The sequence below is a fragment of the Puccinia triticina genome, chromosome 1A (genome assembly GCF_026914185.1).
Source record: "Puccinia triticina chromosome 1A, complete sequence".
NCBI classification, from domain to species: domain Eukaryota; kingdom Fungi; phylum Basidiomycota; class Pucciniomycetes; order Pucciniales; family Pucciniaceae; genus Puccinia; species Puccinia triticina.
In genome coordinates, this window is record NC_070558.1 from 7,310,957 (window position 1) to 7,324,795 (window position 13,839).

The 13,839-nt window shown below is 45.6% G+C and overlaps 2 protein-coding genes across 2 annotated transcripts; both read left to right on the top strand.

The window, feature by feature from the left end:
- Positions 1–7,192: 7,192 nt before the first annotated feature.
- Positions 7,193–7,948, top strand: PtA15_1A791 (uncharacterized protein; the record flags this gene model as incomplete). Its single annotated transcript, XM_053165855.1, has 1 exon — positions 7,193–7,948. The coding sequence occupies one exon, from the start codon at positions 7,193–7,195 to the stop codon at positions 7,946–7,948; it is 756 nt and encodes a 251-aa protein (XP_053017005.1).
- Positions 7,949–11,451: 3,503 nt separating this feature from the next.
- On the top strand, positions 11,452–13,046 carry PtA15_1A792 (uncharacterized protein; the record flags this gene model as incomplete). Its single annotated transcript, XM_053165856.1, has 6 exons — positions 11,452–11,483; positions 11,562–11,642; positions 12,059–12,170; positions 12,248–12,572; positions 12,689–12,840; positions 13,023–13,046. 6 exons carry the CDS (start codon positions 11,452–11,454, stop codon positions 13,044–13,046), a joined length of 726 nt encoding a protein of 241 aa, XP_053017006.1.
- Positions 13,047–13,839: the final 793 nt, after the last annotated feature.

Here is a 13,839-nt window from a genome sequence, read left to right on the forward strand (position 1 = left end):
GCCTTGTAGCCTGGCTGCTTGCGCAGCCAGCCATCCATCCATCATCTATCCATCCCCCCAGAGCAGTGCTAGACATCCTTTCAAAAAACACAATGAGCTGTTTTCCAAAAGTCAAACTCTTGTTTTTTTTCACTCCTGTACACTCCACTATCCAATAAACTTGCTGTATCCTACCTGTACTGTGACAAAAACATAGTACAGAAGCCACCATAACTGTACACTTTGGCATGTGTATTTAGCTCTTATGTACTTGCCTTGCATGTACAAAGGTACGGACAATCCAAGAATCTTGGTAAGATGATGTTACAAGCTTTGTAACTTCAAGACTGTTTGAGCTAATGACATGTGATCTATGTAGGATTGAAGGCAAGATGCAGGCCTTCAATCTGGCACCAGGGCGGCCTGATTGGCCCGCAGGAGGCAAATTTAGTGTTGTGTTGAAGTTTGACACCAGCCAAATGGTTGGAGGTGGTCCGCAGCGCTCACGCCAAATTTCCCCGCTTACATACTCCCAAGTCCCTCCTTCGGAGGCTCGCGCTTCGCGCGAGGGGCGCCAGCCTGCCAACTCAGAAGGGAGGACTAAGTTCGCTGAACTGGATGCATTGGCAAGCTCAACGGCCCCTTGGCCAATGCATCCGCGATACTCCTTGCTGTCGGCACTGAAGCATATCCCAACGCCGGCGGCTTCGTTCTTGCCGGGTTCTCAAGCGAGCCTAACAGGGTCTTCTGCGCCAAATCCATCTCATTCATGAAACAGACCGGGGACAGTCCCTCTCAGCCAGCAAGGCTGCATTCTTCCGGTTGACAAGACCTAGGTGTGCAGCATAGGGGACCCCGGGTGTGAGTCCCTGTTGTACATACAAAATGCGTTACCATTAACGAGTAACGGGCCTTTTTCCCGTTACCATTAAGCTCCGTTACTGCCACGAGGGAAAAGTTGATTTAGAGACTCCAATAAACAACGTATCAAAACAAAGAAACAAAAAGAGGAAAAAAACGACTATCGGTAACGCGCTGCCGTTACTGGTAACGGTAACGGTAACGCGCAAAAATCGATAAGTTGCCGTTACTGGTATCGTATCTACCCAGTGTTGCTGCGCGTCGTCTGGACGGGCAGGATCTTCATCGATTGCTCCCGCCGTGTATGTTGTTTGAAAGATGAGAGAGAGAACAATCAAGCCCTGTTCTTTGCAAAATCAGTTGAAATCAGTTGTGGTGTGAAAGGCGGACAAGGGGACGAGGCTTGGAAAGAAGGGAGTTGGGAGCGATTGGATCAGAGTAGATAAGGTTTTAAAATAGATTTGTCGTCTAATTCAATGAATTTTACGATCAGGTCTGTGAATAAATTTGGTTTCATCTTGTGTAATGGTCCGTAGGATCTGGGAGGAGAAAACGATAGGGAAGAAGTGATGGAAGGAAAGGCTTACGGTTGAGCAGAAGTGAGGACTGCCACCATGGATGAGACTACCATGGATGAGACTGCCAGGTTGCGGGAGTCGAGCGGCGATCGGCTGGGGACAACTGACGAGCTTTTATCTTGGCGGTGTCGCCCCCACAAAAGCAAAACGGCGGCCTGCTTGTGGTTTCCAAGCGCAGACGAGATTGCATTTTTTACAGCGTCCGCAGCCGCAAGGAAGCCGATGGGCCGCAGAGTCGGTGAACCGCGCACACTTGAAACCTTGAGCCGTGCGGGATATCCGGTAGACAATCCGGGATAGCTGGTAGATGACCGCGGATCACACCAGATATCTAAGATCCGAGGTATCCAAGCCCGCGGCTGTGGACGGATATTCCTCAACCCCACATTATCATAACTTTGGCACACTCCTATGTATAGGGATGGCAATTGGGCGGGCCCAGCAACAGGCCAGGTTTGGGTTGGCTGTTGGGGGAAATTTGCAATGTCAGCCCAACCCAACAGACCCACAACCTCAAGCTTAACTAAGCCTGTACAGGCTGGAAGCAGTATCAAGCAGCAGAGCTGTCCACACCAGGGGAGGCCTATGCCTTGAATGTCATAATTCCCACATGATGATTTTTTTTATTTGGGCTGAAAACCCTTTATTTTGCCTTTCTCAGCCTGTAGCTGCTTTGCTGTTCACATCATGATCCACCCAAAAGCAACAAAGGGTAGTTACGTTACGTTGTGTTATCCGCGCAATTTTGGTAACGTAACTACCCCCGTTATCCGGGGCCCCCTGTTACTTTACTAGTAACGGGGTCATTTCAGGCCCCGCGCGTAATGTAACGGGCCTGATTTTTGAGGCCCGTTATCGCGTTATCCCCCGGATAACGCGATAACGGACCATTTAAGGCTTTTTAGCCTCATTTTTTGCCTGTTCTCAAGGGCTCTGCGCGCCCGGATAACGCAACAAGTATAAAAAAAACCAGCTCAACGTGTTGCAATAACGTAATCGCACTGCCGTTACGCGTAACGCGTAGATAACGACGAAAATTTTGTTACGTTACCGTTTCCTACGCGTTACGCGTAGCGTAACTACCCTTCGTTGCCAAAAGTCAATTCTAAGGCCTTTTTCAAGATTTTTTCAAGTCTGGCAAGTTGTACAGGACTCATGGGTATCCCCTGAGAATCAGAGCAAATTCTTCATTTTTTAAAAAATGGATCATAAAGGCCTTGAAATTAGCTCTAAATTTATACTTTTATCCTATTGTGAACCCCCCTAATAAAGACATACTTCTTGTTATTTTTTTTTGATCACTGCTCATTATTTTTATAATGATTTTTGAAAACCATCAGTTTTGTGTCCTGATATGACTTGTTTTGGTGTGCCTGGGCTGCTTGATCCACTTGTCTCAGTGTAAAAAAGTTCAAACTGTGATTTTATAAGGACTAGAATTCATGGCGGCTGTGCCGCACTTTCAAGTGTCCAGCTCACCACCAGTGTGGCAGTGATTATCTCTCCTACATCTTCTACAACTAAGGCTGCGGAGTCAATCCAATTGTCTGCCCAAATTTACAACACATCTTCACCCTCCCTATAGAACCTTTGTTATCATACACTAATAATGATCTACGTGTTACGCGCAGCAGCGGTGCAATTAACTTATTGCACCACATTAAGCCGTTTTTTTCATGCTCATTGCGTTATCCTGGCGCGCAGAGCCCCTGAGAATGGGCAAAAAATGCGGCTAAAAAGCCTTAAACGGTCTGTTATTGCGTTATCCCCCGGATAACGCAATAACGGGCCTCAAAAATGAGGCCCGTTACGTTACGCGCGGGGCCTAAAATGGCCCCGTTACTAGTAAAGTAACAGGGGGCCCCGGATAACGGGGATAGTTACGTTACCAAAATTGCGCGGATAATGCAACGTAACGTAACTACCCTTTGTTGCCTTGTCCCTACCTAGATTAGATTGTCAAACTTTCCCAATGCCCCTTATCCTCTGATTTGTGCGCGCTCTGCTGCAACAGATTTTCATTTGTGATATCTTTGTTGAGATTCCAGATCCTTCTATTCATTTTCATATCATATTCATTACTGCCCTCACCCACAAGTTGTTGACATGTACATAGCCTAGTCCATTTCAATCAACTCATTGGTTCTTTTCTCATCTTCTCCGCGCCATCATCTGAGCCGCATCCGGTGAGCACTCCCATCTCAAGCTCTTGAGGTCATCTTTGAGTATCCTCTGAGATTGTGTTAATCAATAATTATTTTAACAAGTTCAGTCACCAACAAAACCTCATGATAATAGGGGGTTTCACAATAAGGAAACCTGGGAAAGTTTTTGAGCGCTTGCGAGTATTGTTATGAGGATGCTCAGGGCAATTTCTTGCGGGACTTCACACCAAATTTTTAAGCGAGTATGTCACCTGCGAGTAAAGAAATTTAGTGCTGTGGAAAGCAAAAATGCTTATTGCAAAACCCCCTAATTGTTCTCAGGCCAATTCAGTGCCTTCACTGATTGGAGACAAACTCATATTGTACAACTTCAGGCAACAATGGGAAGTTACTTATGTTATGTTATCCAGAGGGATTTGTTGGATTTCCATTTCTTCCTTCTGCCTCTTCTCCTCTCAACAGTCCTTGTGTGCCATTCCATCTTGTCTTATGCTTGTCTCCACCTGTGTTGTCCCATAAGTTGTGGTCATACTAGCTTGTCTTAACAGCCTTGTGACATCAATCCCTGACTGTACTTGCCTGATTAGTTTTCCATTTATGTTTGACACTCTTCTGCGCGCGCTCTGCCTTTGATTGCCCGAATGTCACCAATCTCTCCCAGAGCTCCATATGTTTCCATTCCCTTCTATGAATATTCATTTTCACTCACACCCACAAACTGATACATTGTACTTAGTCTATATATACATAGCTTAGCACATAACAATCAACTCATTGTTTCTTCTTCTTCATTATCCGCGCCTCCTATCAGAGCCGATCCGGTGAGCTCTTATCCCCTCACTGTCCCTTCTTGAGCCCAAAGGCTCATCTCAGTGCTTTCTTTGTGCGGCGGTCTTCACTTGAAATCCCTTCAGGATTTTCATAATGTAACTTACCACGTTTACCAGATAACACATTATTTTGATCTGGTAAAATGTGCCTGTGAATGTTTGGATAACATAATGGAGGGGGCTTTCCCCCTCAATACCACAAAAAATAATGCCAGTAACGCGCTAACAGTGTTATCTGGCGCAAAAATACTGGGAAATGGGCAAAAACCCCGTGTTATCTGCATTTTATCCTCCTAAGATTGTGGTCCTAAGATTGCAGTGGATAATGTGATGGGTCTAATCAGGAAAAAAATAGAAAATTAATGTAACTGAAATATTGTTGCCATTAGCGCAACAATAACCATACCAATTAAGTTATGTCATCCGTTACTTTTTGTTACATATAATGTAACTTCCCATTGTTGCTTCAGGTTGGATTGGTTTGTTGAAAGATTTTTCAGGAACTCACAAACCGGCAAGCAGTGGACCTTGGAGGAAAGGGACTGTGCTTATTGGAGTTAGCTAGTAGAAGGGAGTTGCTTAGAAGCACTGGCATGGTGTTGGCTACAGCAGGGTCTGTGGGGGTGAGCGGGTTTCAAGGAGGCCAAGGTTCTTCTGGTCCCCCCACTGCTTCTGCTGCTGTTGGAATACAGTTTTGAGTGCATTCTGGGCCTAGCCAAAGGCATTAAAGGCCTCAAAGATGAGCTGTGTCTCTGCCACCCAGCACCGCGGGAGCTTCCTGTGGTGCTAAAATTTTGCCATGTTTAGCAATATCCTGAGAGCTAAACTTGGCTTTCACCAAGCACGGCCGAGTGCTCCTACTTGAGTTAGTGGCTGGGTGTCTGGGGGTGTGCATTTGGAGCAGTGAGATGTCACCAAAAAATGAGGTGTCACAGTAGCTATTGGGGAGCTCAGAGCCAGGTGTTGCTATGTTTGGCACTGCCTGAGCTCCCAAGGCTCCTAACACCCTGGATAGCGACCCGGGTGATTCAGCCATCTTCAGCACCATAATACCATTATATCACTTTTGACCAATATGAAGTGATATAATGGTATTATGGTGCTGAAGATGGCTGGATAAGTTGATTCTGGGTTCACAGTTGAAGAGACCAGCACTATAGGTTGCCTACAAAAAAAATTTGGAGGCTTTATGTTGAATTTTGTATTTTTTATTGATTTAACCGGTGATTATATCACCTATATTTATATCAGTGCCAAACGGGGCCTGTTCTGCCAAAAAAGGCGAGAATTTCTTCTAATTTGTCAAAACCCCGAGCTGTTTTGATTTCTGGATCACTTCATGCATGTCTGTGTTGCTGCCGAGCGCCCTGACAAAGAGATTATTGTTGACCCACCGGAAAACAGCTACCAGATCAGAATACGCCTTCATTATCGATTTCCAAGCGTCTGCTGGCCGGCCAAAAGACCCGCAGCCGGCGCCCCCCCCCCCCCCCCCCCCAAAATATATCCGTGTGTCTAGCAAGAAATTCCCCTCAAAATCCTTTACCAATAGGTATCTCCATTGGTCCATTCTGGTGGGAATTTGCCGGTAGGCTTTTTCCCAATCAAAAAGGTCAGATAGCACCGCAGAATAGCACCCGCGGATGTTTCAGCTGGCGCACGAGTTGCAAAATGAATATAACTGAATTCATGTAGCCCAATTGCAATGGGTTTTCACAGACAACGTGGCCGAGCGGCTAAGGCGATTGACTAGAACTTCGCTTCTAAGACTTTATGCTCTGTATTCACCTGTCTAACATCAATTGGGATATTCTCGCATAGGTTCTAATCCTGCCGTTGTCGAATTAGTTTTGGCCCTGCCGCGTAAATTTTGCTGTTCCTCAATTTCATTTAGTGAATCTATAGATCTATCGAGATTATTTGAGTAGATGAGTTTGACAATATGCCAGTTGGCATGACATTTTTTACTTGGAGGAAGCAGCAGCACACGACCGAAAGTAGATGAGTTTGACGATATGCCAGTTGGCATGGCATTTTTTACTTGGAGGAAGCAGCAGCACACGACCGAACAAAGACATTCACCACTGATGAATGGCATTCCAAAAGATGATTGCAGAAATCGTAATTATCAGCTACCAGCCGGTCAGGAGTTCACGGGGAAATGTAGCACAATTTATCCAGCCGGAACGAGGATGCATCCCTTATTTCTCTCTTTCAGCGTGTTAGATCACTGGTTTGAACCAGAAGCCACAAACATACACACCAATATTACCATGGTAACTACCAAAGGAGGTCGGGTGTGTCAGAACGAAGAATTCTTGTCCAGAATGCCTGAGTATTGATGCGGCGACGAATGTTGCCACGGTAAACTCACTTGACCTGTTTCCTCGAGCAGAGGGACAACAGCTGGAGTAACTCAAGAGTGGCACCGAGGTGGGTTGCTATAATCTTGAGACTTGGCTACCTCGATGAGGGTTGACAATCCAGCGCGTCAAGTTATTGGACCAGCAGCTTATAAAGGCTACAAGGAGACCACTTTGTGGGACATTTTTCCATCACACACGACTGCTTCTAAAGTCATTCCAATCTTTCAAAATTAACCTTCATTCACCAAAGTAAACTGTTGAAGATCAAACTTCTGTCCTTCTTTCCCAGATAACTTTAATCTGGTATCTATTTCATCAGGAAAACCTCTCGACTATCCTCCCCATCAACTCGGGTGGATTGCATACCCTCATTTCTTTCTTCAAAATAATATCTATCATAGGATCTATCGAAAATGTTCGCAAATTATACGTCCTGGTACCTTTTTCTTTGCTCATTCGGTAGTCTCTTGCAAATCACTACCGGGAATCCTGTTGATCCCCACTTGATCGACCAAAACAAACACAACCATGTACCGCTTACTAAAGTCCTGAAACATAAAAAGCGCTCTTTGGACCATAATATCCCAACCCAACGCGTCATAGCATGGGAAAGAAATCTTGGTGAAACGGCGAAGGTAGCGGGCGAGTCTTCGAGTGCGAAGGAGGTGAAGAATTCTGAGTACACTTTCATTGAACAAACCAAAAGAGAAAATCTGTCGGTCACCAAATTTCCGGATCCCGAAGGACGTCCATTGAACGATGCTATTCCTAGTCAACAACTCAGACTATCGCGAAGAAGTGTTGGCGATACGGTGGAGGGATCAGGCGAGTCTGGGAATGAGGAGAACGGACAGCCTCTGGAGTACATGTTCACTGACCAAAGCCAACGAGAAAGACTACCGGTCACCAAATTTCTGGATCAAGGAACGAGCTCTTTAAGTTCCATTTCGCGGGAGAAGCTCAGATTATGGCAAAGAAGTTTCGGCGATACCGCCAAATTCGCTGGAGTATCTGAGAATGCGAAGGATGCTGGTAAAAGACTTAGACAGCATCGCAGAATCACGAAGGCTCAGAAGCACTGGCGCGAAACACACAAACATGGATGTACTGCTACGGACGAAAGCTGCGTCGAGATCACAAATGAAGGCACTGTCACATATTCCAAATAGCAGATTTTATGAAAATTAAAATCATGCAGTAAAAAATTTGAGTGTGGGCGAGATGTATTCCACATATAGTGGCATTTGTAGATAGAATTATGTAGGCAAAACAGCCTTGTAAAGCAACCAAACTAGGAATCAGATGGTTTAGCATGCAGCATCAAGGATTTGAGATGTCTAAAGTTGTTGCAAGATAGCGCGTTATAGTTGAACAAATTTTTAATCAAATCACAAAAAATTCAACCGCAGGCTGATTCAAGTCAGACCACAATCTTGGTTGAGATGAAAAGTTAGAGGGTCCAAGTTTGTGGACAAGTTATTCAGCTCTCTCTACATGAGTCTAGGAACCTCGCACTCTAGTTTCTCTCCTAACCAAACGGAAAAACATTATACATAGAGCTCGTGACAAAAGAAACACCATTGTGATCATCATTTGCGGCAGTAGGGTTTTCTTTTGATTGCACAATTGTACTGCAGCTTGCAAACTAGTTGGACTCGCAAACACATTTTTTTGCAGGGCTCATGCAACTTTCCATCATAGCAACCCCATCAGAACATAAGACAGACTTATTATGGAAAAAAACCCTATGTCACATGTGCTGTTGAATCAATGAGGCCTGATCAGCATTATTATTATTCATTTCATCAATTTTTAAAAGTCTAGTCCGCTCACATAACACACCCTCAACATTATTGCAAGAGAGCCCATTTCCCCTCTCATAGGTCATATTATGTACCACAAATACTTGTATATTTGCCTTGACTAAGTCATGACAAGGCACTCTTTTCTCGTATGTCCTGCAAATCTTCGTACTGAAATACCAAAGGATTCGACAGGAAAGGGCATCCATGGCATATATTCAATTATTCAAGATTAAAATGAGCTAAAGAAATAAAACATGCTGATTATATTTTGTGTTTTCTTCCTACTACTACTAGTACTGATGAACAATTTTTCCATTTGATCAAAATCAAAATAGAACACCACGGCACCTACAGCACCACTTTATTTACTAAACTGAGCGCTTCCTCAGTCGACCTCTATGCTTCGTTATTGGTGGTCTGTTTTGAGCGGTTGAGGCTGAGCAGGACTGAGCGTCCGTTAACATCGTTCTCCCAAAGTACCCATCGGATTCCCATCTACTTCATCCTCGTCTGTCGAGACTCGAAGCCATAAGCAATGATCCACTCTTTGGTTGGGTCGCCTTAGCCTAGCTTAAAAGCACGCCTACGAAAGAAAGAAAGTGGACATGGTGAAATGATCGAACTCTGCTGACTCTACACCGACCCACAGCCCCTGATTATCTAATCTTCATTGCCCCATCGACTACATATGTATGTATCTCTTGTGCTGGTTGTGCTGACAGAATGAGATGTTGAACCTCTCAACGAGCCATCTCTTTGGGCGTATATGTAGCCAAATCATCTTTACTTCCGCACCCAAACTCACGCGTGCTTAGCCAAAATGAGAACACGTTTATTTCCTTGGCAGCTGATTGAAGGCGGCTAGGGCCCTTTCCATCCCGAGAAGCGGTTGGAACGAAAGACTGACGTCGGTCGAGCGATCCTTGCGTAGTTGGGACACTGTACTGTAGAAGATAGATACTGTTAGCCTTGTTCACGGATCAGAGTGTCCGGCGATCGGGCGATGCCTGCTAGACTACTATGCCAACAGGATATGAAATTGACCAATGACGAAAGAAACGTTCCGTCACCCTTTGGGCGCAAATCGGTTGGGGTTTGGGAGTTCGATGAGGGGCGATTACCTGGAACTGGACTCTAAATTGTCAATCGGAATCAGTTAATCGCGATACCGCATCGAGAAATATAAAATCTTTGAAGGAAACCGGGTCTTGCCATTCCAATGATAAATCACCATTGCCGCAAACATGTCGCGGTTCAGCACAAGCTGGTCATATGTAATGCTATTTGGTTATTATGTATCAGGGGCTTGCCCCAAGTAACTCGAAGACAACTGAAAAAAAAAAACGAGTAGACAGTTTGCGTCAGCGGAAGGTTAAACAGTGAGTAGACCCAAGTAGAATGCTATGAGCAAACAATCTCTTCTTTGTTTAGCCCAGGTAGACTAGCACGCTATGTAGGCTTGGTCGGCTGATTCATGTCCACGGCTACAGGTGGGGACCAGATATTGTATTTGCCCTCGATTTCGTCTATAAAAGGAGGACTCCCCCCGCCTGTTCGATTTTTATCCCCATCAGCTCCTAGAAGGATCCCAGGTCACTCTCTTTTTCCTCCCACATTCGTTTACCGTTCTTTCTGCTTGCTTAGGCTTGCTCTTTTCTTCCAATTCTCTTCGCCTCTCACATTCCTTCATCGAGGCTTGAGTTTGGACCGGCTAGACTCCACAGACATTCATTCTTTCGCGTCTTTTCGAGTCAGGTCTTCTTTCTATTGTCGTCAGAACTGCTCCTTCCTCCATCATCCCTGGGCATCGTTGTTGCTCCTAGTGAGCCTTACCTTGCTCGAAGATATGGCGGACGCGATCCAAGGTACTTATCTTTCGCCACTCTTCATCTTCATCATCACCATCCCCTTGACCCAGATGGGATTCCTTGTCCACGGCTTCATCGAACCCTGGTGGTGAAGCGCTAGCAGAACTTGACTACAGATTATCCATCTATGTAGCACGTTATAATGGCTTGACCTTGATGCAGTACATTTCCTTTCATCAATTGCTGCCCGTTCCTTTTTCATTCTTCGAGACACTTCATCCAATCCACCGTGGTGAATGTCCTAGTCGTGATAGGCCGTATTTTGCGCGGAATGCTGCTATATCGTTCTCAACCCATCACCTTCAACGTGATCAATCGATTTTTTATCTCGGGCAGCAAGGTCCAGCGTTGATATGCTCAGTTTACTTAAATATTTCCTCCCGATCAAAGCAGGTCGCATCCTGGCTCATCTTGAATTTTCTTCCATTTGATCATCGCTCCCAATATGTGATCAAGCATCGATGTTCAGTTCTGATCCATGGATTCATACTCTTCCTCTTGACAGCCTTTTGATTTGATCGGCCCCCGATCTCACGTTTGGACTAGCAGAATATGTCTGCACTACCCCTGCAACATTTTTGCGCTATCGCGGATGATTCTTCGACAACACCATTCCTTCTCCGCCGAAACGTTTCGCAGTGCGACGTTAAGCATCTGGACTTGAAGTCCATGAAAAGAACACGCTCTTTAAATATGTATTAGTATTACCAGCCGTTGGGCATGCTGGATTGTTTATGTGAGTCATGGCTTTCTTTGGTTCTCATCTGGAGAAACAAGCTTAATTCTAACTCTCACTCCACAGAAGCGGTCGACAGGGCGACAGAGAATGCGCCCGGACTACGGGTCCCGAAGATTAATCCAATCTTCATGTATATTGAGTGTCATGTGAGTCATAGTTTTCTCTTCTTATCCGAAGCAAAACACTAAATTCTAGCTCTTACTCCTCAGGCGGGGTGGAAAGGATGACTGAAAGTTCCCGGACTTGAAGTCAGGAATACTATGACCAACTGTTGCCCTCGTTGGTTTATAGGGTCAGTTTTTTTTTATCTTCTCCTTCTCGGCACAAGCGAACTAAAGTCTGCCTCTTCCTCTTCAGCTGCCCTTCACAGGGTAGACCAAAGCGCCTGGACTTGGAGACCGATGTCAAGACCAGTATTTTTGACCGTTATTAGTCGCTTTGAAGCAATGTCGTGAGTCTTTATTTCATCTGCTTATAATCGACACCAACTGATTTCCGGCTCTTACTCCTCAGATGTGCCTCGTGGGGCCGATGTACCGCAAGAGCTAAATCGTTCGCATATGTGTGGGCATATCCACGTTGCTTAACGAGATACAGCTGTTATGCCTCTTTGTCCGGGTCGATCGGTTTTTCTTCTTGGGAACGGAGCAACTTTCTCCGGAGAACCCTTTTCTCGCCGAATCACCACTCCGACAAAGTGGACCACTTCGTTGCAGAAGCGCAACGAAGACGTCTGACCCGATGAGCTATGTCAGCCCGAAATTTCCTCTTCTCTTACCTTAGAAGCATGCAGCTTTTGGAACTCAGGCATGCTAACATGGTTCCAATGTCTTTCGTTTAGCATCGGACTTCATTATACCGGGATAGGTGCAAGCGGGCGTATCCGCGGGGGCACCCCGAAGAACTGCGTGTTGCATTGATATCCCATGATGCATCCCAGTTAGAATTCCAGGAAAGAGTTGGCAAGCTTTCCCTAAGGGTGTGTAATCTCATTTCAATATCAAACGGACCAAAGGATCAATAGTTATCCTGACAATCCATTCTGTTTGCACCTAGGTCTTATTTTGCTTTCCTTTTTTCTTCTTTTTTTTCCACACCGGTTCCTTCGCTCCGGCCCCTTCACTCCGGCCCCTCCACGGAGTCCTTCACAAGCATCACCGCTTCCGCCGAGGTACTGGGATCCTAGCGATAGGACCCAGCTCGCGCCCATCGTTCAGTCGGACCGCCTTGTTCTTGGCGCTGATCGGGCTTTCATATCAAGCCCCTCCGACGACGACTTCGTGCATTTTCGGTCAAGACTTATTGACCGGTCGAGGGAGAATATATCCCGGAAGGGTTCCTCGATTCATAGCACTCGGCGCTCGGAAGCGTGTTTTTGGTGGTAAGCAACACTTTTTGTCGACAAGTAGTCGCAGCAGGATGGCAGCTAACTTCAACATTGTTCTTTCTACTTCCATCGGCCCGTCTCATGCACATTTAACGAGAAGATGAGGCAAGCTCATACGCGATTGGTCGCCTCCGAACTTCCCGATACCCACGACCAAGTGGAGCGACGATTGGAGTTGGACAAAAGCCATCGGATGTACTTGGCAGATGTGAACTGTCCTACACCTGCAGAACCGACCAATCGCGAACAACAAACCAGTCTTGTGAGATGATGATATAGACTGTGATTTGTTCGCTTGCCTCCTTTGCTTGTTAATATCCCGCTCTCTGGTTCTCGGATATGACCGTTAAGGGTTGAAAATCAAAGATATTTCCTTCTTAGAGGAGATATTTTTTCCTTTTCTTTTATCTCATTCTTCTATATTTCAATGAAATCCCCACTCAGTGTTTGAACCAAAGTGACAGTTGATTCTATCGATTGCGAGAGATGTGATTCTTGATTTGGGAGAGATAATCCAAAAGCGAACTATCTGGCAGGCAGTATGTGGGGGGGGAGAAAAAAGACCAACCAGGAATAAAGAGGCCGATGCGTTTAGCCCACGGCTCCCACCTCGCCATCTTCTTTCGTTCCTGCTAGGTATCCTTGGGAATTAGATTGTGAAGAAATGAGAGAACGCGACAGCTCGATATGGTTCCGCCGGCGCCCTAGAGCAATCCTTACGTAAGGCTCTCCAACTTAATGAGACCCTACCTGACCTTACATAATCAGACTCCAGATTCTCCTGCGGGACGGCGTCCCCTCTCGGCTCCAATAGAGGGAATCAGTTAAGCAGCCCGTTGGGGTGCCGAAGCTCTCCCCATTGCCCTGCCCATTATGATTGGCGAAGTATTTTGGAATTTGCAGCCGACCAGGGCAAGCTTTTTCGAAATTACACGATACATACATTTCGAACCATCCAGAAGGCTACTTCCCAACCTCTTACATTTTAGGGGTTTGTGATGTGTATTGACTCCGCTCAACAAGCTATTCAACAAATGTTACCAAACCTTTGGGTGGACTCTTACGCATGATCACAGTTCAGAGGAACCGTGATTAATGAGATGAGACGACATATGTGTACCAGTTTGGGCAGACTCCAAAGCCATGCTCAACTCATAGCTGCGGGTTGTAAAATTACCGCTTAGCAAACTTTGCAGGAACCTGTCTGGATAAAGAAGGCCAAGCTTTTGTATTACGTATGCGAATCTCTAATCAATCTTCG